This window comes from Lissotriton vulgaris, chromosome 9, assembly GCF_964263255.1.
Source record: "Lissotriton vulgaris chromosome 9, aLisVul1.2, whole genome shotgun sequence".
In the NCBI taxonomy this organism is placed as follows: domain Eukaryota; kingdom Metazoa; phylum Chordata; class Amphibia; order Caudata; family Salamandridae; genus Lissotriton; species Lissotriton vulgaris.
The window spans coordinates 223,638,560-223,662,547 of NC_141697.1; the positions used below are offsets into that span (position 1 = coordinate 223,638,560).

Here is a 23,988-nt window from a genome sequence, read left to right on the forward strand (position 1 = left end):
AACAGGGTGCTTTACAATCTGTGAAATAATTTAAATCCCCTTGAAAGCCTATGACTTTGTAACCAACTTAAGTGGGAATTGTGCTTTTAAGTGTATCTTTTTTCTAAAATATCCCAGTCGGTGTGAAAAGACAGAGACAATGGCATGGTAACACCTTTGCTAAAGGATGGCATGAGAATATTACCCAAGTTACTCTTATTTATGTTACACCTCTGCTTACTGATCATGGGTTACGCTACAACTGTATTTTGCCACTTAAATGTCACAAATATGTTTTGCGTCTTGCCTTCACTCTTTTGGAGGGATGCATGTCACAGTGTTTAACAAAGCCTAGCAATATGTGATGGTACGATAAAATAGAACAAACCTTAACTAAAGGTACTTGTTAACATAATTACTTTGGGCTGCTCATGATATTGATCTTCACTAGAATGTGACTAGGGAGGATTGGTCAACAATGCTATTTGGGTGTGCTACCCATTACTACCCCTTTCTTCTGACTCTCAAAAAACTCAGTTGTGGTGCAGGTTACACTGGGTGCCAGTACATGGAGTTGTGAACTACAAGCCAAGTACTCTGATAAGTTGTACTTAACGTTTCAATATATTTGCTTTTTCTGTTGCTCACTCAATACAATAAGAAATGCAGGCTTTTTAAATCTTTACATGTATTGTTCATTCTGTGACAAATCTCTTGCAGGGGTTTTTGGTAGTCCACCCTCTCCTTCGTTGCCCTACAACCAAATTGTGACTTCCTCTATAGAAACTGGAGATCTGTTGTCAGTCAAGCCAACTATTGAGCCTCTTTCAGGAATCTATGGAAGAGCAGTTCATCAGAGTGGCCCAGCTCATTACAGTGGACTTGAGAGTGAAAAAGATGTAAGCATATTTTATTGAATGAAAGATAATAAGCATCACATGCAATTACATTCATAGTGAACATTTTCGTAAACATGTACATTATATCGTTCTATTTTGTTTTTGCTGTGCTTACGCTTTCAGGGCTAAGCGAATAGTGCTTCTGTCACTGGCAGGTTAATGAGGGAGGCCACGGGTTAAGAAAATGTAATAGTGTCCTCCCTAAGCTAATGTGCTGTAGAGCCAGTTAAAAATAAGGAATTTTATAAGTAACAAAGGTCTATCCCTTCATAGGGCTGATGTGGCTCCTCAAACATTATTCTGCAATTTATAGTGTTTGCCACTGTATTCTAGTTAACATGTGTCTGTGGACAGTGTTACACTTTGGGGATAGATCACAAAACAGTCAGCAGAATTAAAACCTCCTTTGGTAATTTCTGGTTACTGCTGCTTTCAGTTACTGCATTCTAATTTAGATGTTAAACGGGACTGCAATATATCTCGACGGGCTATGATGCATCTGTCACTTGTACTAGTTTCTTCACAGCCTTCAGCTCAAGGAAGTTGGATAATTGTACTGAGGCATTGCTGCTCTACCCCAGTCAAACTCCATAATCCTGCCTCGCTTATCTTATCTTAACTTAAGTGCAATTTATATAGCGCGCTAACACCAAAGGCTTCCTGGCGCTTTAAGACAGAGTGAGTGAGGGTGAAGCGTGAGTGGCGGAGTTTTAACCAAGGGGAGGGAAGAGGTGAGTTTTAAGCGATTTTCTGAAGTTCAGGAGGGAAGGGGTGGATTTGATGGAGAGAGGGAGGAGATTCCAAAGCCCGGGGGCCAGGTGGGAGAAGCGACGACCACCGAATTTCTTGGTTTTAGCTTTGGGGGCGACTAGCAGATGACGGTGGGCTGATCTGAGGTTGCGCATTGGTCGATGAGGAATGATTAGAGATTTGAGAAACGGGGGACCGGAGCAGTGGAGGGCTTTGAATATGAGGCAGGCCACCTTGAAAGCTGCCCTTTGGCCTATTGGTAGCCAGTGCAGTCTGTGAAGTAGAGGTTTTGCGGATTGCCATCTGGGGGTTTTATGAATGAGGCGGGCCGCTTGGTTCTGGACAACCTGAAGGCGGTGCAACAGGGATTGTGGGAGACTGTAGCAGAGGGAGTTGGAAAAGTCCAGACGGGAAAGTACAAGTGAGATGACAACTTGGGTAAGTGCGACGGGCGGAAGTAAGTGGCGAACTTTGCGGATCTTCCGGAGCTGGTACATACAAGATGAAATTACCGCACCCACTTGAGCTTTGAGGGACAATTCGGTGTCGATAATCACTCCCAGACTCTTCACTGATTTGACCGGGACTGGGGGGGGGCCTAGCTCAGAGGGCCAGAACTGCGGACCCCAGTGAGCATGGCTGAGTCCAGGGAGGAGGAGCTCAGTTTTCACGGGGTTTAGCTTCAGTTGATTCTGGTTCATCCAATGTTGGATGTGGATCATGACTGGGTGAAACGTATTGATAGCATGAGGTGAATTGAGAGGGAAGACAATCTGTAAGTCGTCGGCATAGTTGTAGACAATAATGTCCCATTTCTGAAGTGAGTGGATCAAGGGCCGGAGGTATAGGTTGAACAGAAGCGGTGAAAGTGAGGAGCCCTGAGGGACTCCGCAGGTCGTGGGGGTTTTTGTTGCGGTATAGGGGCCCAGGCGGACAGCCTGTGTTCTTCTAGTCAGGTAGGACTCGACCCACTTAAGAGCGGTACCCTGGATGCCTGCCTGTCCGACACGGTGGAGAAGGATGTTATGGTCCACAGTGTCGAACGCGGCTGACAGGTCCAGGAGTACGAGGGCTTGGGGGATCCCCGCATCCGCGTTGCTCCTAAGTGTGTCCAGGACTGCCAGAATGACGGCCTCAGTAGAGTGGGCGGGTCTGAAGCCGGCTTGATTGGGCTCAAGGTGGCAAGAGGATTCGATAAAATTTGACAGACATCGGGTGACGTGGGCCTCCATTAATTTGGAAAAGTAAGGAAGGAGGGAGATGGGACGATAATTGGATGGTCCCACGGGGTCGGCGCCAGGTTTCTTGAGGAGGGGCACTAGAATGGCTTCCTTGAGGGAGCTAGGAACGATGCCACTGCTGAGTGAACCATTCAGCAGGGGTAGAATACAATCATGTAGATTAAGGTAGATATTCCGCAAGACAGATGGCGGACAGCAGTCATTAGGGGAGCCAGATTTAACACGAGTAGCGAGTTCCGCTAATGAGATAGGGTTCAGAGCAGGGACGGTAGTAAGGGTCAGGGGGTTATTAGAGGAGGTGTCCGATGGGTATGGCTCGGGTAGGGGAGGGATAGAGTTTTTAATTTTTATGATCTTTTCCACAAAGAAGAGGTTGAGAGTGTCGCATGCCTCTTGACTGGGGGTCTGGGCTGGGAGAGTTCTGTGGTCTGTGGTAAGTTCATTCATGACTTTGAACACCTCCTTTGATTTGTTGACCGGAGACGAGATCCTATTGGAATAGTGTTCCGATTTGGCTAGGGTAATGGCAGTTTTGTATTCTCTGCGCGCAGCCATGTAAGACTGCCTGTCTGAGTTGGAATAATCGCGTCTCTAGATTCGTTCCAACTGGCGCGTTTTTAATTTGGGTTGCTTGAGGTCATCAGAGAACCAACTGTGGGAGTTGTGATGCCTAGTGCGGGGGAATTTGATTAGGGGGGCAAAGTGGTCGCTGGCCGACTTCAGCCAGGATCCGATGTTGTTTTCTATTCCGTCAATGCTATCAGTGGGATTAAAGACTGGACGGGTGTCGGCCAGGGTCGTGAGGAAGCCCTGGGAGTCATATGTGCTCCTTTTTCGTGAGGAGCCACCAGCCATTAGAGGAGCAAGAATCCGGCCGACAACAGTGATGGAAGTGTCAACTAAATAGTGGTCTGACTAGACACAGGGGGATATAGCTGGCTGGGACAAAGCCAGATTACAGGTCCAGATCTGGTCCAGGATATGGCCCTTTATATGGGTGGATCGGGTGACCTGTTGGGTAAGGTTCACACTGTTGAGAGTCTCAAAGAGCTCTATAGCATGGGGACCGGCATTGGTGTCATTGAACCAATAGTTTAGGTCTCCGAAAAGGGCGAAACTGGAGTGCTGCGTTAATAGATTGGACAGCTGTTCGCTCAAGATGGTAGAAAAGGATTGCATAGGATGTGGAGGCCGGTATAAGAGGAGGAAAGTAAGGGCACCGGTGTCAGTTTCCACGCTAATAAGTAAGTTGTCCACTTCAGGAAGGGGGAGGGAATAAGAAGAAATAGAGTTCAGGCGCTTAGATATGATGGATGCCACCCCACCCCCAGGCCGCTCACCGGGGCGATCGGCATGGAGAATGTAATAGTCAGGGGGGAGGGCCGCCAAAATATCTGGGAGGGACTCTGACGTTAACCATGTTTCCGTAAGCAGGAGTATGTCAGGGTTGTTATTAGACAACAGGATGAAAATGTGCTCATAGTGTTTTACTAGAGAACGGGTGTTCAAATATGACACCCTGATGGAGGTAGCGTTCCTGGTCGGTTTGACTGAAGGTGTGCTTCCGCATGGAGGGTGTAGAGCAGGGCGCGTAAGGCCGGCTGTGTGTATACGGCAGTTGGTATTAGGAGACAGCGGGGGGGCAAGATGATGTAGCTCTCTGAGAGATTGTGACGAGTATGAGATGAGATGGCCAGCGTGGCTTGCCCTAGGGCCCGGCCTGGCGCAGACTGGCTTACCTTTGGCGCGCCCGCTGCGCGTCCGAAAGATGCACATAATTTATAGGTGTGGAGGGGCGGCGTCGGGGGGCGTGGCCTCAGAAGGGTGCGTGGCCTCCGTCCTCGCCGAGATGGCGGCAGGAAGAGATTGTTTGCTCTGGGGGCCGCGGCAGCGCTAGATCCACTGCGCGAGCACAACCGGAGCTAAGTAAGTGCCAAGTGCAACAGGTTAAAGTGACAATCAATGCATTAGTACATTTTTAAAATTAGGTAAAAAACGCTCTCGGCTTCCGCCTCAAGAGCTCAGCTCTATCTTCTCTGTCTGCTCTATCTTCTCTGAAGTGAACTGGGAATCCCCAACCATTCAAATGGTTGTAATTGTTTGCATAAGACACTCAACAGCCTCTCTTGGTGAACGGGGTGTCCAGTATACTGGATCCTCCATGCTTCACTGGCAAATGGTGGAAGAGGGGCGGTGAGGTTTTAACTGACATTGTTTAAATGCCCAGCACAAGCTCTGAACTGGATGTGAACTTCGAACTGTCCCCAATTAACTTAAGTTCATTTAGTAATAGCAACAAAGAATGTCACCCTGTGGTTGGCAAGAAGGGGTGTTAAAGTCCCTTAGCACCTGTATTCTTGAGCCAACCTGTCTCTGTAATGATTTCAATATTACAGATATTGCCAAGTAACCAGAAACACCTACTGGAGAGCAGGAGCATCCACGGTTTTTTGATTGAGTGACACAGATACTCGGAACTACAACAGGAGAACCAAAAGTTGTAGAGAGATGTTCAAAGTGACTACTCAATGAGGGTTGTTCAAGATTCCTAAAATGAAAGGGGAGAGACCATTGATGTTCTCAGACTTCAGATTTGGAGATATGAGTAGGCAATAAAGTCAGAAAGTGTTGTAATGCCCTCTTGAGGTCACATTCCCTCTACACCACTTCCCACTACTGGGGACTGTGTGGCAAGTCTACAAGTGGCAGGTTAAGAGTCAGTGCTGGTTCACTAGTAAGTGCAGTCCTTCATTATCTCAGTAATATTTTTGACCTTCATTTGATGCACATGATAATTTTGGTCTTGGTTCCACATGAACTGGGCTGCATACACTCATGACTCCTCTGCAGTTTCTCTCCACAAGTCTTTAATGCAAATTTTATTCCATTGGCTTGTCCTGAGGGTCAGAGTTACCTAATCGACTCTAGGTGTAGTCCAGCTACTCATGCTTGAGTCAGTACATAGTAGCATCTTCACCTTGTCTGTGGTCTTTCGCTTAGTTCCAGTCTTGAAGGGAACAGCAGCCCTAGGTTCTTTCCTTGATGTCAAGTCTTTTTTTGCATGATTGATTCCTTGTAAAGATCAAAGTGATTTCAAGGTACTAAGATTAACGGTCCAGTACTTTGGAGAAATGGGGTGGATTAGTTAGTGGGAAGCAGACACGCCCTCACAACGTATGCTAAATTTGAGTGCATTTTCACCAACCACCCAGGCAAAGTATTGTATTTCAAGACATTTTCCTGGGCTTCTTCACTGAAGGGAGGAGGCATAACACATTTGGATGAATAATGAGTTCAGTTCTTTGCCAGGTAGAAGGTCTTGCTTGCTCAGTCATCTGTTTTAACTTTAGCTAGGTGCAGTTGCAGGGCAGATCTCTAGGCAGGATATACAGTGCTGAACTCCAACAGGGTCACTGGGGTGTGTGCCCCATGAGCTCTATCTGATGGAGACGTCTAGCCGCAGATTTTTTACATTAGAATATCCCCTGGCGTCAGACTGGATCCAGAAGATTTTCAAGCAGTACCTCTGGGTTGCCAGTAGGTGGCGTTTTTCAGCTCCACGTTGTCTGCATTATCCGTGCCAGAAGTGGCTTGCACAGTACCTATGCAGGTGCCACCATGGCACGCTGACAGTCTGTTTTCTTTTCTGCACCAGATAGAGCTTATCTGAGCTATCCCTCAGTCATTTTTTTTACTTGTCTTTTTTTTACCTTTTGTCGACTCTTTACAAGATTTTTCATCTCCTGGTGTGAGGATGTCACCAAATAAACCAGCTGGTTTGCAACCATGTGGGGCCTGTCCTAGACAGATATTGGTGACAGATCCCCACTTGGAATGTTTGTGGTTCCTGGAGCCGGTACAGGACCCTAAGGCATGTGAAGACTGCCAAGACATAGACCCCAAGGCACTGCGGTAGCAATCCGTCAAAACTCCTTGCTGCCCGTTGTCGGCGACTCTGCGAGGCACAAGTTCCTTTTCACATGGGATGTCTCAGGACTGTACGTGGAGCCCCTTCAGACGTTCATATTGCATTCAGAGTCATCGGAGAAGTCGAGTAAGTGCGACAAACACAATTTGAAGAAGTCCAAATGCTCTTCGACTTTACCATGCCCATCTAAGTAATACGATAAGACGAGGAAGCCTGATCCTAGCCTGATCCTGGTTCTGCTCTTCACTTCTCCGATTTTGCCAGAGCAATCCCGGCCCAATTAAAAGATTTGTTTTACACTATGCCTCTCATCTTTAGGCGGCTCGGGTCCCACAAGCACAGGATGAACCCTACTCGAACCACACCGGCAGGTTCGCCCTCTGTGTCTTTGGCCCCTGGGGATCCCTCACAAGATAAGGAGCAGAGCCGTCAAGGACATAAAGACATACCTCTGCACCAGCTCTAGTGCTGATGCCCCTAGACGGTGCCATCCCCATTGTCATTCCTGACTCTAACATTGACGCCACACTGGATGGCGGCTGAGGACATTCTTCCTTGAGCGGAGCCAGTGCCTTATTTAATGGATAGACCTGGTCAGGGAGACGTTTTGAAAGGGTCTATGCACCCTTATGTGGATGAACCAGTTAAGGAACAAGACAACTGGTTTGAAGAACTGGGTGAGTCCATTGGGTTGGACACCTCACCCGACACTGGCTTGGTTTGCCGCTGCCTCCAAACCTCTGTACTAGAAAAAATGGTTAGGGGTTCTGCCCACCTAACCCTCCCGTACCTGAACAGGGAACATCCAAGGATGAAAAAGTAGAACACGGGGTACTAAAGGGATTAATCAAATTTTTTATTGCAAACAAGAAATTATTAATTATCTTGTTGCCTGCAGATTATTAATGACATTTGTATACACTAATTCATATAGACATATACGGGAACAGCACGAGTGGCTCAGTGAGAAAATAATAAAGAACACAATATATATACAACATTACAGCATAAACAATATATACAAATCACATACATAAACTAAACAAGTGCTACAATCTATCAAGAAAATGTACCCTAAAAAAGAAAAAAATACACAACTTATGACCGTATCCACTCCTAGCTTCGAATGAAATACATTGCAAATAGGTAGTTCCACACTGTGCACCTGAGAACTAACTTCTCTACACAACATATACTTATTAAGGTGCAAAAGGAGATGTCTTAGGCTTCATCAGAACATGGGTACTAAGGCGTACAGCCCGGCTGGTAGAAGTCTTAGAGGGACCCACCCCCACCAATGGAGGGGTCTGCACTACGTCTGCTCGGGCAACTATGTATCTCTCTGAGTAGTCACACCACATATACATCAAATCTTGTGGTCTCGGTCCTCGTTTCAAATCACGCATATGTATCCGCCTACTCTAAATCAGCGGGGTCCGGGAACGGCAGGCTCAGTTACTGCACGGTCCTCACTGGCAACAGCAGCCGTCCGTTGGTGGGGGTGAGTCCCTCTAAGACTTCTATCAGCCGGGCTGTACGCCTTAGTACTCGTGTCCTGATGAAGCCTAGGACATCTGGCTGAAACGCGACTGCGTCAACACCTTGCTCTTAAGGAGTCCCCATAGAACTTTAACTAAGTTAGAGTTTCTCCTTTTGCACCTTAATAAGTATATGTTGTGTAGAGAACTGTGAGCCTGGATAGTAGTGTTGGACTTGCAGGACTCATATTCCCACATCCCCGTCTTGCGGGCTACAGACGCTATCTGTGGTCCATGATGGGTCAAGAGCACTTTCAGTTTGTTATTCCACGTTTCGGCCTTACCAGCGCCCGTCGGGTGTTCACCAGTGTGATGCCGGTAGCCGCAGCTCGTCTACGGAGGTCGGGGATTTCAGTCTTTCCCTACCTTGACGACTGGCTGTTGAAGGCAGGCCCACCCAGGCAGTAGTCACCTAACTTCAGACTACGGCAAACTTCCTGCACTTGCTGGAGTTCACTATCAACATCCCTGTCATCAAAGCTGTGCTGGACGCATGTTTCAGCCTCTGTCCTGGATTTCGGTGAGACTGAGGCTTTTGCGCCTCATTACCATCTGCATCCTGATGTTGACACATGCCCACTGGCATATGCAGGCTCTGCATTGGGAACTGAAGGCCCAGTTGGCGCACATCAGTGGAATCTCTCCGACATGGTCTGGACCTCAGAGGGAGCTGCAAAAGACCTGCAGTGTTGGATAACATACCATGACTGGGTCAGCGGCAGACTCCTCTTCCTTCCCCAACCAGATCTAACGGTAGTGACACATGCGTCACTCCTGGCCTGTGGCGGCCATTTGAGAGTGGTCGAGATCAAAAGACTCTGAGCTCTGGCGGAGTCCGAGCTTCACATAAAGCTGTTACATCCTGTGGTTATTTATTTGGCATTAAAAGCCTTTCTTCCTTTGATCAAGTGAAGGCTGGTGCAGGTGTTCTATACCCGCTGGTACTGCAACAAACTGGGCAGGGATGGGGTCATTGTTCCTGTGTCAAGAGGCCCTTTGCCTCTGGTCATGGCTGGAAAATTGGGGAATTTTACTGGTGGTTCAACATCTGGTGGGATCTCTGAACACCATATTAGTCAAACTAGCCAGAGATTCCTAGCAGATCACGAATGGTGTCTCCTTCCTGATGTGGTGCATAGTCTCTTGCAGTGGGGAGAACCTTGGTTTGAACTGTTCGCCACTGCAGAGAATGCACAATGTCAGCAGTTTTGCACGCTTGACTCGGAGACACTTTTTTTCTCGAGTGGAGCTCTGGTCTCCTGTGCGCCTTTCTTCCAATACCACTCCTGCCCAGAGTTATCTAGAAGATCAGGAATGACCTAGACCAAGTCATTCTTGTGGCTCCGGATTGAACAGCGAGAATCTGGTATTCCGAGCTGTTGAGCAGGACCATTTGTCCTCCACAGTCAGGTTGCCTCTTCAGGAGCATTTTCTGTTGCAGCAACAGGGCAGGTTTCTGCACCCGAACCAGCTCACCCTCCACCTGCATGGATGGAGATTGAGCAGCGACACTTGTAGGCTTTTGACCTTCTGCCTGAAGTCTGTGATGTTATTCTGGCAGCCAGGCGTCCCTCCACCAAGTCTGTATACACAAGCCTTTTGGATAAGATTGTGTCATGGTTTGCTTCTCACATCGTTGAACACCTTTCCGCACCTTTATTTATTTTATTTATTTTTTTTAAATTTTTTTGGGGTGTAAGAGGCTTATTGCACTTGTCACATAAGAAAATACATTACACGTGATTCGCCTACAACCATAACATCCTTGGGCCGAGATCTGATCGGCAGTTCCTCCTCATATGTGGTCAGTGTATCTTGACAGTACGCCATGTCTTCTAACCAGCTTTTAACCACCGGTCCCTTCTACTGTTCCAGTGTAGGGACACCCTCCGCTTGGCCAGTAATAGCGCTACTGCGCAGAACTTACGCCTCCGTGCTCTCAGCTGTGGCACAATACCCAAAAGGCAAATTTTGGCTTCACATCTCAAGGAAGAGCCCAACATTTCATTCAACGTCTGCATCACTTGTTCCCAATAGCCCGCCACCTTGCGACAGTGCCAAGCCAGATGCATGAAATCCGCACTATCCTGTTGACATCTGCTGCACTTGGAGTCCTCTCTCAACCCATAGTTGTATAGTCTCTGAGGCGTATAATACACCTGATGCAGGTATTTATAATGAATGATTCTCAAATTACCATTCGGTGTTAATATGTCGGTAAGCATGCACGTAGATGCCCACTCTTCATCAGTGAGGGGTGTCTCCAAACCCGCACTCCACCTGTCCCTAGCCTTGTCAGTGTTACCCCCTATGGCGCCTTGCAAGCTTGTGTATAATTTAGACACCAGGTGAGAGGCTGTGGGTGTGGTGAGCAGGAGTTGCAGTGGTGCGAGTGGTGTCGGTTCCTCTGGTTGTGCTGGGTAAAGTCCCTTAAGTGCTCTCTGTAGCCTATAGTAGTTGAAGCTGAAAAGGAGGGACGGGTTGCTGATGTATTGCAGTTTGTCTAACATTTGGAAGACCCCATTGAGATAAAGGTCGCCCATTTTGTCTATACCTGCCCATTTCAGCAGATCCATGCCAACCTTTTCTTGTGTAACTGTGATATCTGGGTGTGAGCCAGTGGAAGCGCCGGTGCGTACAGTGGCAGAGCATTAGCCGCCTTACCCATCAGTCTCCAGGCCTCCGTGGTAGTGTCTACAGTGTTGATGTCATGGTCATGTAGCCTGGGGCGTTTGTGCAGTAGTATGTTTGCTAGTGATATTGGATCTGTGTCCCCTGCCTCCACCGCCACGTGCGTCAAGAAGGGTATTTCGTGGTGCCAGTAATGCGTGAATTGCACCTGAGCGCACAAGTAGTAAAGATAGAAATCTGGCACCTTGAAGCCCCCCCTAGCATATGGGAGTGTCATAGTGTGTAATTCCATTCTCGCCTGCTTCCCGGCCCAGAGCAAATTAACCACCAAAGTATTGATATTGCGGAACACTGCCGCCGGCGGCTTAATTGGTATGTTATTGAATAAGTACAGGAACTTGGGCAGGAGTACCATTTTTACAATAGCGGTCCGGTCTGCCAGGGACAAAGGAAGTTTATTCCATCTTTTAATTTTATCTTCCAAGGACGCTATAACTCGCCCATAGTTAGTGCGTATGACTATTTTTGGGTCCCTGTGAAACCACACCCCTAAGTACTTCGTAGGTTCCTCTTGCCACTCTAGTGGGTAGTCCAGGGGTGTAGGGTGCGTACTGTCTGTTAGTGCTAGGATGAGAGATTTGTCCCAGTTGATTTGTAGTCCCGAGTGGCTCCCGAATTTGATGTACTCCCGCAACAGCGGGTTTAAGTGCTGTGCCGGGTTCTTGACATATAGCACCATGTCATCAGCATACAGTGAGATGTGTATTGGGCGTGAAGGCATCTGTATGGCAGAGTAATGATGGTGTTGTCTGATTTTACAGGCCAGCGGTTCCAAGACTAATGCAAATAGCATCGGCGAGAGCGGACAGCCCTGCCTTGTGCCTCTGCATATTCGAATGGGCTCTGAAATATATCTGTTTATTCTGATGCGTGCCGACAGGTTTGTATATAACATGGAGATCCAACCTAGAAACATCAGGGGAAACCCCATTCGCACCAGAACCGCTTGAATGAAAGACCATCCTATGGTGTCGAACGCCTTAGCAGCATCTAGTAACACTGCTACTGCTTTCGTGTCAGGAAACAAGTAGTGTGCTAGGGCAAATAGAGTGCGTGTGTTATGTGTGGTGGCTCTATCAGGTATGAATCCAGATTGATCTGGTCTTATTAAGAGGGGCATAAGTGGTTTCAGCCTGTCTGCCAGTAAACTAGCGATTATTTTCGTGTCCACATTTAAGAGGGACAGGGGGCGATATAAGTCACATTTATCCTCTTCCTTACCCGGCTTTAAGAGCGCAATGAGTAAGGCTTCTCTCATAGAGTCCGGCAGGGTCTGGGCCTCGTGTGCCGCCCCATACAGCCTCACCAAGTGAGGAGCGAGCAGATCTGCATACTCTTTGTAGAATTCTGTCACGTACCCATCTGGCCCCGGTGCTTTGTTGTTTGGCAATCGCTTGATGATATCAGTGACCTCCTCCACCGTAACAGGCCTCGCCAGGTATGCTCTGTGGCCATCCGACAGCCATGCTATCTCCACATCCGCCATATAGGCGAGCAAGTCTTCCCGTGAGGGTGAGGGGCGTGCTTCGTACAGGGCACTATAATGTGTCATGAATTCCTTTGTAATCTCTTTAACGTCGCTCAGCTTCTTCCCTGTGGGCTTACAGATGGCTGTCACATTTTGTGGCGCTTACCCGAGCAAATCTTGTCAGCCAGCACCTTGCCTGGTCTGCCTCCCTCCCCATAGCGCCTGGCGGTCGCCCGCTTAGTGACATAGTTAAGTTCGTCAGAGGCGAACTTTCTGTGTTCAGCTAGAAGGGCCAGAATTTCACCTAGCAGTTAGTGTCCCCTGTGTGCGTGTACACCTGTTCCAGCCCCTGTATGGCCTCCTCACGTGTGCGTAGTTGTTGCCGGATATCCCTCAGTATACCTGAGGATGTACTAATACATACCCCCCTGATTGTGGCCTTAAATGCTTCCCATAGAAGACATGGGTCGTCAGTTGTCGGGCCGTTCATCACAAAATAATCTACTATTGCTGTATGTATGGAGGTGACATATAAGGGGTCCTTTAGGGCAGCCGCGTTGAAACGCCAAGTGAAGGGTGGCGGCTCATATTGTGGGACCGCAATTTTTAGCAACACTGGGTTGTGATCTGACATTGTTCTGGGCAGATGTGAAATATGTTTAACCCATGTTAGTATCTCCCGTGTTCCCAACCAGTAGTCCAGCCGTGCCCAACTATTGTTTGCTGCATTTATGTGAGTCGCAGCTGTGACCCCCGGGTTACCATCCCTCCATATGTCAGCCAGTTGGAGGTCTTCTAGTGCGTCCCTTAGCATGTGCCTCGCGTTGCCATGTTGTTCCGAGGTGTGCGCGGCCCGGTCTAACTGATCTTGCAGTGTCACGTTTAAATCACCCCCCCCACAGCACGTGATCCATATGTTTGTCTGCAACGGTCTGCCACAGTTTTCTGAAGAAACCCGGGTCATCGACATTGGGGCCATAAGTGTTCAACAACAGGACCCTCTGCCCCCTGACCTTACCTTCTACAAGAACACTTCTACCCTCCGTGTCTCTGCTTACGCTCGTGATTTCAAAGTGTGTTCCCTTACGTATTAGGATACTGACCCCTCTGGAGTAGGTCGAGTAGTTCGAGCTGGTGACTGATTCTGCCCATCTATTGCCCAATGTAGGTGTGTTCGTGTTAGCCAAGTGTGTTTCTTGTAAAAACACTATGTCCACATGCATCCTGTCAAAATAAGCAAACATCTGCCTGATCTTTTTAGGGTTGCCTAGCCCTCTAATATTCCACGTGAGAAGAGTCAATGTGCTAACTCTCGACATTTATACTGGTATTCATAACTATAGACCACATGAGGTGCAGTCGCATCTTTAGGTACAATGCATTCACTGATCCTTGGAGTGTACAGTGCAAAATCCATAACAGAGCGGAGTAATGGAAATGAAGACCCGCATGGTTATGTATGGCTAAGGAGGTCGCCATGCTTCTCAGACACAGACTTCGTAGTTCGGAAACCCCGGTTCCCCCTCTCTCCCCCCTCCCACTTTAGCACCCAAACATTGCCAAAGCCATCCCTTAACAAACAGTAACCTCATTTGAAAACTTAGTTTGGGGCGCACCCGCCTGGGGGTGTCGCCAGGTTCACACATCTCCATCCACGTAGTGGACGTGGACGGACGCTTATGTCGTCTTCAATGTGGTTTGCATGGTATTTCACCCATCCCCCTCCATCCACCATCAAGAAGTAAGAACATTACACAGTTCAAACCTGAGCAGCAAGCTCGGTCACATCCCAGTCCCATATGGCAGCAGAAGTTCGAGTTAGTGTTATTTATAAGGTCCAGCCCGAGGGCCTGCCAGTGTGCACACTCCCGGAACATATTTGTCTACCAGGTGAGCAAGTCAGCCTCCCGATCCCGGTGACCCTCCTCATACCCTCCGGAAAATGCCAGCCCTTCGAATACTCACTGCGTGGATGCCCATCCCGGGCCTTACCGCTGGTATGGCCAGTTCGCTCGGCAAGTCGTTGTATGCACCCACAGTCTCTAGGCCGGGCCTGGCGCCATCGTAGCGCCACGTGGCAGGTCATCTTATCTAGTCACAGCATTCGGAGGCCCAGTGTAGTCTCGTAGCATTTCTAGGGATACCAAGTAGTCATCTCAGCACAACTTGTCATTCCACATCGCTCGTCGGTTCCACTCGTTCCTGAGCTTTTCGACGCTTCCCCTGCTGTTTGATAAAGTCATGTGCGGCCTGTACCGTCTGCAGAATGACAGGTTTACCCATGTTCGTGATTTTGAGTTTCGCGGGGTACAGCATGGCGTACTCGAGACCCAGGTCCCGTAATTTCTTCTTTACCGGCGCAAATTCTTTCCGCGCCAGCTGTACCGCCATGGTATGGTCGGGATAGAATTCGAGAGTGCTCCCCTGATGAGTGATTTTGCCCATGTCTCTAGCGAGCCGAAGTACCGTGTCCCTGTCCCAGTAGTTGAACACGCGGGCTATGATCATTCGTGGGGCAGCTCCCGGTTTTGGTACAGGTGCCAGTGAGCGGTGAGCTCGTTCAATCAGAAACACCGAGGATAGTTTGTCAGCGCCAAATATGTCTTTCAGGAGCGTTTCGACATAAGTTTCCATCTTCCCTGTGTTGGTGGATTCCGGTATGGCCGAAATTCGGAGGTTGTTCCGCCTGGACCTGGCTTCCTGATCCTCCAACTTAGCGCGTAGGGTCTCCACTGTTTTCTCCAAGCCCCTGCACACCTTCGACGTGGTTTTATGCTCGTCTTCCACTTTTGAAATCCTCTGTTCCGCTTCCACAATCCGCTCGTCGTGTTTCTCTATCTTGGCCGCCATGTTGTCCACCCTCTGCATCACATTATCTAGTTTTCCATTCATCTCCTGCAAGCTCTGCTGGATTGCGCGGAGCACTGACTCCATGGCCGACCCCTCCGCCATTTCTGTCGCCTTCAACCTCTGGGGTGGCCGTCGCAGTTTTCGGCTGTTTCCTCGTTTCGAATGGGAGCTTGGTCTGTTGTTTCTCCGGCTTCCCCATGGTCCTCTGTGGCAGAGGCGAGGTATGTCTGGTCGTCTTCGGGCTACCAGCCGTTGGCGTGCTGGCCGTCGGAGTATTGTGCCGCGCTGGTGTCTGAGCTCCCCACCTCGGGGTACGTCTGTTCATCGACCTTAGCGGTTGCTGGAAGCGTCTTTTATGGGGCAGTCTTCCTGGTGGCAAGCAGGTGCCAGGGTCGTCAGCGGAATGGTGCAGCCCCCGGTGCCTGGCATGTGTTGATCTATACTGCTAGGTGCGGGCCATCTTTGGTGTGCATTGCATGTCCTTGCGGCACCAAGGGAATTTCCATGCGCATCTATATGGCAGATTCAGAACCCACCTTCCCCGAGCGCTCAGAGCTGCTGATGCGCTACGCTGGGGGCCGCGGGTCGGCTTCCACGGTGTCTACCGCTAGGTACTCTCACCTTGCGTGTACTTTCTTTGACGTCAGCCGCTACCCCTCTGTGAGCAGAGACTCCGTTTCGCCTGCTTCGTGGGCGGCCGTTGCTGCCGGTCTTGTGCGTTCCAGCGCCTCCGCCATCTTGTTTTTGCTGGAACGCACCGCGAAAGTCAATGTTTCTCGCTTCAATCACAGACCTCCGTTGTCCCACGGTTCCGCATCGCACTCGGCACCACCTGTCCGCTTGGTCACCGTTGCGTGGCAGTTCTCAGCATTTGCCAGGCGATTTTCTGTCCCGATGCCGGTGGACGCCAGGCGCGGCCATTTTGAATCCGCTCCGGCAACGTTCCGCTTTTTCGCTGCTCTCTCGCTGTGTGGCTCGTGGTCAGTCACAGAAGTTATATAGTTGTGTCGGCCTTACATTCCGACATCGGATGCTGTCCGTTTTTCGGCGGTAGCGGCGGATGAAAGGGGTGAAAGGGCCGCTATGGTCGCGTCCGTCCGGCGGAGCCGACACATTAGCCAGCCATCCCGCAGTGCGCCCTCTAGCGCCCCCCTTCCGCACCTTTATTTAAGTATATTTTGTTTGCCCTATATTTGGCCTTGCAGAGCTCTGCTATTGACACTGTCAAAAGGTATCTTTCTGCAATCTCTGCATTCCTGCTGTTGCCGGACCAACCTTCTTTTTTCCAAAACCCTGTTGTAGCCAGGTTCCTTAAAGGTCTGCAGTACGTGGCCCACCCCTCCTACATCATTTATCATGCCTCAGTGGAACCTCAACCTTGTTCTCACTTTCCTGATGTGTGCACCATTCATACCTTTGCTCAGTTGCCCTATCGACTGCTGACCATTAAAGCTGCCTTTTTAATGGCCATTACATTGGCCAGGAGAGTCTGTGAATTGTAGGTCCTCTCTGTGCACCCTCCCTACACCTATTTTTACCTTGGCAGACAGGTCCTCCAGACATGTGCCTTCATCATTCCAAACATTTTCACTCTTCCTATAGGCCATTGCATTACTCTGGCTAACTTCTTTGCTCCCTCTAAAGGGCATTGACCTTCTACCTTGATTGCATACAACAGTTCCGCCCTGTTAAAAGGCGCTGAATTCAAGCGTCTCTTGCAACCTGAATCCCACTCCTGAGGCGGAAGCCGGGAGCTGGCGGTACGCTATTGATCGACTTTTTAAAATTGTGTGTTCCACTTGCAATAATTGTGTCTTTTTAAAAACAAAGCCTACCTGAGCACATTTAGGGTTTGAAACCCACTACACGCATACCACACAGCCGACTGAACGCTGTAGCGGTAATTGTTTGTTTAGCAGCCGCCATCGACGGCGTGCTCCCTGACCACGCCCCCTCGAGGCCACACCCCCCTCTCACTCTTAATATGTGCATTGGCAGGAAGCGCAGCGGGAGCGCCTAAGGCAAGCCCGTCTGTGCCCGTTCGCGCCCCGGCAGCGCACAGGGCCAGGCACCCTGCCGAATCCGCACTGTATGTGACTACTTCCCCTATCACTTACAACTGAGACGATCTGAGAGCCTTTAATCACAACCCCCCATGCAACGGCGCCCATTGGAACGTCTTAGACGCCACTTCACGAATCTGTCCGGGATGTCTCTTTGAATTCAATCCCTCTGATCCCCTTTCCTCTCCCCAGTCTAACACAGCGGGTGAGACACCTATTCAGGCCGCTCTTATCAATGCCCGCTCCCTATCAAAGCACTCTGATGAAGTGCATGAATTCATCATCGACAAGGACCTTGATATCCTTTTCATTACGGAGACGTGGCTGAACGAGAGCTGCGCCCCAGTGGTTGAGCTGGCTGTCCCCAGAGGGTTTAAGATCACCAGACTGGACCGTAATAAAGGTAGGGGAGGAGGTTTAGCTGTGATTTACAAAGAGAAGTGGTCACTGAGGAAAGAATGCACAGGGAAGATTGAGGACGGGAAGGCTTTGGAATTCTCCCTAGCACTGTCCCCCCAATTCACCTTAGGAGGCCTATTGATTTATCGCCCACCAGGTCCCCTGGGCTCTTTTATCAAATCCCTGGAGGAGGTCGTTATCCAAAGAGCGCTCAGATTCCCACACTTCCTAATGTTGGGAGACTTTAACTTACATATGGATACTAGCCTTGCTCCTGGAGTAAAAGGTCTGGAAGAGATTTGTAGTCTTGCCCAGATGGTTCAACAGGTACGCTCTGCCACTCATGTAGGGGGTCACTGTTTGGATCTGGTATACTCTAACTTCAACATCTCTGCCGATCCTCCCTACCCTATCACATGGTCAGACCACTTCCCAGTTCTCTTTTCTTGGGATATTAACAACACTCGTGTGCTACCCACATCCAAGCCTGGGGAACTCCCCAGAAGAATTAATATTCCGGACTTGGTGGAAACCCTTAGCCACACCGCCCCAATGAAAGCACAAAATTTGGATGAAGCCGTAGACAATTTTTCATCCTGGTTAGACTCCTCCATTAGGTCACTACCAGAGTGTAAAGGAAAAAACAACCGCAGGGCCACCCCCTCATCCCCTTGGTATACTGAACAATTAAAGATTTTAAAAGTAGGATGTAAGGCGCGTGAGCGAGTATGGAGAAGGAATTATTGTCCCATTGCTAAATCAGAACTCCGTGCAGCCCAAAAAAACTACTACGCAGCAATCAAGACAGCCAAGGGGGAATTCTACGCGGATAGAATTCTTAAAGCTAAGAACAACAGCCGAGAAATCTTCTCCATAGTCAAAAGCTTCACAACCCCGGTAGCAGAGAAGATATCAGCCCCAATCTCTACAGATTGGTGTGAGCAACTATCCACCTTTTTCATCGAGAAAATACAAAAAATTCAAGATAGTTTGAAGCCCTCCGATCAGCCACCTTCCCAGCTTACCGATCAATTTTTAATCAACCGAACACCTTCACCCTCACCATGCCAAGTAACAAAGGTCAAAGCTGAGATGACTAAATTTACTTGTGTTGAGGAGATGGATGTGATGACCATATTAAAGGCTCTAAAGTCGGGGTCCCCAGCAGATCCCTGCCCGGCGAGAGTCCTGAGCGGAGTGGCCGAAGTAATTAGCCCCATGGTCACCGCCCTGGTCAATGAGTCACTAGCTTCAGGAATTGTGCCCTCCAAGTGGAAACAAGCCAAACTCCTCCCGCTGATAAAAAAACCCACTGCAGATCCATTAATAACATCCAACTACCGGCCCAGATCCCTTCTCCCAGCCCTTGCCAAGGTATGCGAGAAGGCCGCATTCCGGCAACTGGAGAGGTTCGTGGAAGCCTCAGGGGCACTTCACCCGGCCCAATCAGGGTTCCGTACCTCTTTTAGTACCAAGACTGCACTTGTGGAGATGGCAGAGGCCATCAGGGAGTGCCTAGACTGAGGCGGCAGAGCGGCTCTAATCTTATTGGACCTCTCTGCCGCGTTCGACATGGTGCCCCACCTCCAGCTTCTGTCTAGGCTGGAGGATATTGGCATCTCGGGCACAGCACTAGGATGGATCAGGTCTTTTCTATCTGACCGGTCCCAACAAATCTGGCTTCCTCCCTATCACTCTTCTAACCGCAGGATAGAGACTGGAGTACCACAAGGGTCGACCTTGAGTCCCCTTCTATTTACTGTTTATTTAACACCTCTGATTCGGCTGGCAGAGAACTTGGGAGCTAAGATTATGGCATACGCCGATGACACCCAACTTCTCTTCACATGGAATAAGGAGAACATCTGTACTTCAGGAGTCCGTCAATGCTTATCCTCTGTATTTGCTTGGCTGGCAAGAGCATGCCTCAAATGCAACGAGGACAAATCAGAAATCCTGCTCTACGGCCAATTTCCTACTGACTTTAAGCAGTCCATTTGGCCCAGTGTATCTACTTGCCCCACAGGAGAGGGTGGGATAGCAAAGAATCTGGGAATCTGGTTCTGAGCCGACCTGGGTTTTCGTGACCAGATCTCGAGACTGGCTGGGACTTGCTTTGGAACCCTGACCACACTACGTAGATTCTTCCCCCTTCTCCCACAAACGGCCAAAGAAACGGTAGCCAGAGCTCTGGTACTCTCCCGTCTGGACTACTCGAACGCACTTTACATCGGGGCACCTGACTTTTTAATTAGAAAGCTTCAGGTAGTACAGAATGCAACGGTGAGACTCATCTATAACATCCCGAGGAGACTCAGCGTTCGCAAACAATTGAAGGAGCTTCACTGGCTTCCAGTGGCCCAAAGAGTGCACTTTAAAACTCTGGTCTTCGTTTATAAAGCCCTGTATGGATCATGCCCACCCTACCTTGCTAAAAGATTTACCTTCTACCTACCGACTCGTCAGCTACGATCTGCCTCCAGAAAGCAGGTGGTCGACCCCAGATTTGAAAGAGTTCGCCTGGGGGGACAATCTCTGACAGTAAGGGGAGCCCAGATGTGGAACGCCCTTCCTGATGCTATAAGACATGCTCCCAGCCTGACCAATTTTACAAAACTGCTAAAAACTCACCTCTTTATAGACCATAAATAGCTGCTGCCCTAATCACTCTGATTCAGTTTCTCTCCCGCGCCAGGACAGTCTCGACTAACGGAGCGCGTTATAAATCTATATATAACATAACATAACAGGATCAACTCTTTCTGGGCTATGTTGGAGCCAAAAAAGATAAGGCTGTGCAGAAGCGGTACCATCTTGTGATAGATTGTCCTGTTCTTTAAGATCTGTTATGCATTGGTCAAGAAACAGCCCCCCTGAGGGCTTTCAGGCTCGCTCCACCAGAGCTAAGGCTGCAACCACTGCATTAACGTGCAGCGTTCCTCTCTTAAACATCTGTCAGGCGGCGACGTGGGCATCACTGCACATGTTCACTAAACATTACTACCTGGACAGGTGGGTCTGTCGTGACGGGCATTTCGCCCCTTTCAGGTCCTGCTGGACTTTTTGGTTTAATCAAGTTAGCAGACCCACCTATGGGGAGGTATTACTTGGGTATCTATTCTAAGATAAGGAATCTGTGGCTAGAAGTCTCTATCAGATGAAAAAGTTCCTTATTTTTGGTAACGCCTTACCCGCTAGAGACTTTTATCTAGCAGCTAATTCCTTACCAATGGTCCCGTCCTCCCTGCTTTGTCAGGTTAAGGTTACTGAATAGGGTGTCCGTTAGTTTTTTCCACACCATTGGTCAGTTTTCATCGTGGCGTCTTGCTCCTGGCATGGAAAGTTGTGAAAGTAACTGATGTCAGCACACCAAAATTGTGCTTATATAGGTCCTGCGCACGTCATTTTCAGCGCAGATAACTACACAGAACCGAACAATGCTACTTTCTGGCATGCAGGGGTACTGCTTGAAAATCTTCGAGATCCAGTCTGACGTATGGGGATAGTCCAAGGTAAGGAATGGGTTTTTAAGACCAGGTATGCTGTAATGGCCTTAACCTTAGTGCAAGCAACCCCATAACCTTTTAGGTGCTTTTTTGGTAAAAATGGAAGATGATTCCAGACTCATACCCATGTATACTAAATTATCTGTCAAAAATACCGGCCTTCTTAGTCTGTTTGGGGTGGACGTTGGTAGCAAACTTCCACTAAGGGTGCAGGTATATTTTCAGTTTCTCACATTGTACCAGTGAAGTAAACAATGCCCTTAAAAATGTCATCCAGTGCCCTTGAAAATGTCAAGACCACAACATGGTCCTCCAGAAAATTTGAAAACGGGCAGAGTGGCACAGCAATTTTCTGTAGCATATCCTTTTCCCGTAAATGGAAGTATGTTCTCAATCTGTGATACTTAGAAAATATGATATGGGAATTGCACAAGCTTGCAAAACAAGATGGCAACCTCCCACTAAACCTCTGTAAAGCCTGATTTATCCCTGCGTAATTACCGCATTACTGGCAAGCTTTCCTGCTTGGTTCTACACCTGAGTGCTCTGTATTGCTTGCACTTTGTGCTAGAATTGTCGCTGAGTCGCTGTGGGCAGTTTAACAGGTGTTTCCCTTCTTCAGCTTTTCACCTGTAAGGCAAGAAAGCTGCTGCTGAAGTTTTCTGTCAAGAGGGCAGAGTTACTGCAAGTAAAGATCACGGCTGAGGCTTTAATCTGAAAGAAACACGTTAGTGTTAGATTCCTTACCTTAGAATATCCCCAGGCGTCAGTCTGGATCCGGAAACTTTTGCGTAGCAGTACCCCTGCGCGTCGGTAGGCGTCGTCTGCAGGCGTCCCCTGCGGCTCCGCGTCCGTCGTCGGCGTCGTGCGCCGTGATGACGTCGCTGGAGTACATAGACGCCGCCTCCGCGCGCTGACGTCAGTTCTTCTTTTTTCCGCGCCAGTGGACGCAGATCTGAAGAGCAGTACTCCGGTCTTTGACCAAGTTTTTCGATTGTTTTTTCTCTTATTGTGCCTATCTGAAAGAAACACGTTAGTGTTAGATTCCTTACCTTAGAATATCCCCAGGCGTCAGTCTGGATCCGGAAACTTTTGCGTAGCAGTACCCCTGCGCGTCGGTAGGCGTCGTCTGCAGGCGTCCCCTGCGGCTCCGCGTCCGTCGTCGGCGTCGTGCGCCGTGATGACGTCGCTGGAGTACATAGACGCCGCCTCCGCGCGCTGACGTCAGTTCTTCTTTTTTCCGCGCCAGTGGACGCAGATCTGAAGAGCAGTACTCCGGTCTTTGACCAAGTTTTTCGAATGTTTTTTCTCTTATTGTGCCTGATAGGATGCCTGGGTTCAAGAATTGCGATGACTGTGAGCGCACGATGTCGGTCACGGATCATCACCGCCTCTGTCTCCGGTGCCTGGGCCCGACCACGACGTGGACTCCTGTGTCGACTGCCGGGCCCTCACCAACAAGGCTAGGCGGGAGCGGTCTCGTCAGGTAGGAAGCACAAGAAGTCGGGGCGTCGTCATCGTACCCCCGACTCCCCCCCCGACGCTCGCGCGATGCTGCCGGGGGCTCGGGTGACCCCAACCCCGCGGCTCCGCGAGAGTCGCCGGCGCGGCCTGCCTCATACCCTCCGGTCCCTGGGCATGGCGCGACGCCTGAGGAGATCGAGGCGTTCCTCATGGCCATGAGGGCGCTCGCTTCTCCGACGGGGCCTACGGTGCCTTCGGGCCCAGTGCTACCGTCTGGGGGCCCTGGCGGTTCGGGTGTCCCTGCCTCGGCGCCGTCGGGTGCTCCGGCCCCGGCGCCGCCGACGGCTCCGACCCCGGCGCCGCAAGGGCCTTCGGGATCGGCGCCGGCTGGTCTTCCGGCCTCCCCGGCGCCGTTGCCATCGGGGTTACCCCCGACGCCGCCCCCGCGCGGCGCCGGTTCTCCAGTGCCGGCTCCGGCCGGCGGTGGGGTTCCGGCGCCGGCTCCGGGCGGCGCCGTCCCCTTACCTTCTCCGACGCCGGACGCGGCGCCGGACGGGCGTCGCTCGACGCCGGTCCCGGCGCCGATGGGGCCCATGAACCCCGAGGAGCCGGTCTTCATCATTGACTCCGAATACGGAGAGGATGAGGAGTACGGTGAAGGTTGGGAGGGGTCCGAGGACCCTCTGTCACGCGAGTGCCAGTATGACCCGGACTGGACAGGTGACTTGGGGGATGCCAGTGGTTTGGACGACTCTCCTAACCCTGGTTTGATCTCTCCTCCTTCCGTGGCATCGGTGGAGGGAGCTGCCTATTCTGTGGTGCTGATGAGGGCTGCCAAGGCCTTACACCTTGAGCTCCCCGTCGCGGCCGTGAGGCCTAACATCCTCACCGAGGTCTTCAAACCGCAGTCATGCCCACAGGAGCCACTGCTGCCGTTTAATGAAGCCTTGTCAGACGTTCTGTTGGGCACGTGGTCCAGGCCCGCTTCAGGTGCGCCTGTTGATCGGAACGTGGCCAGGCGCCACCGTCCTTGTCCGGACGACCCCAAGTACCTGTCTACCCACCCCACTCCTGAGAGTCTGGTGATCCAGGCCTCGACCTCCCAGTCCGCATTCCCGTCGGCCCCGCCCGACCGGGAATCCAAGAGGTATGACCAGTTTGGCAAAAAGGTCTTCTCGTCCATTAGTTTGGGCCTGCGGTCTTGCAACACCG

At 50.1% G+C, this 23,988-nt stretch overlaps 1 protein-coding gene across 1 annotated transcript in view; it reads left to right on the plus strand.

The window, feature by feature from the left end:
• The window catches only part of TOGARAM1 (TOG array regulator of axonemal microtubules 1), an 871,068-nt gene that overhangs the window by 430,428 nt on the left and 416,652 nt on the right, over positions 1–23,988 (plus strand). The window contains exon 10 of the mRNA XM_086937344.1: positions 700–878. Within this exon, the coding sequence (XP_086793470.1) occupies positions 700–878 (179 nt within the window). The remainder of the gene's footprint in view (positions 1–699; positions 879–23,988) is intronic.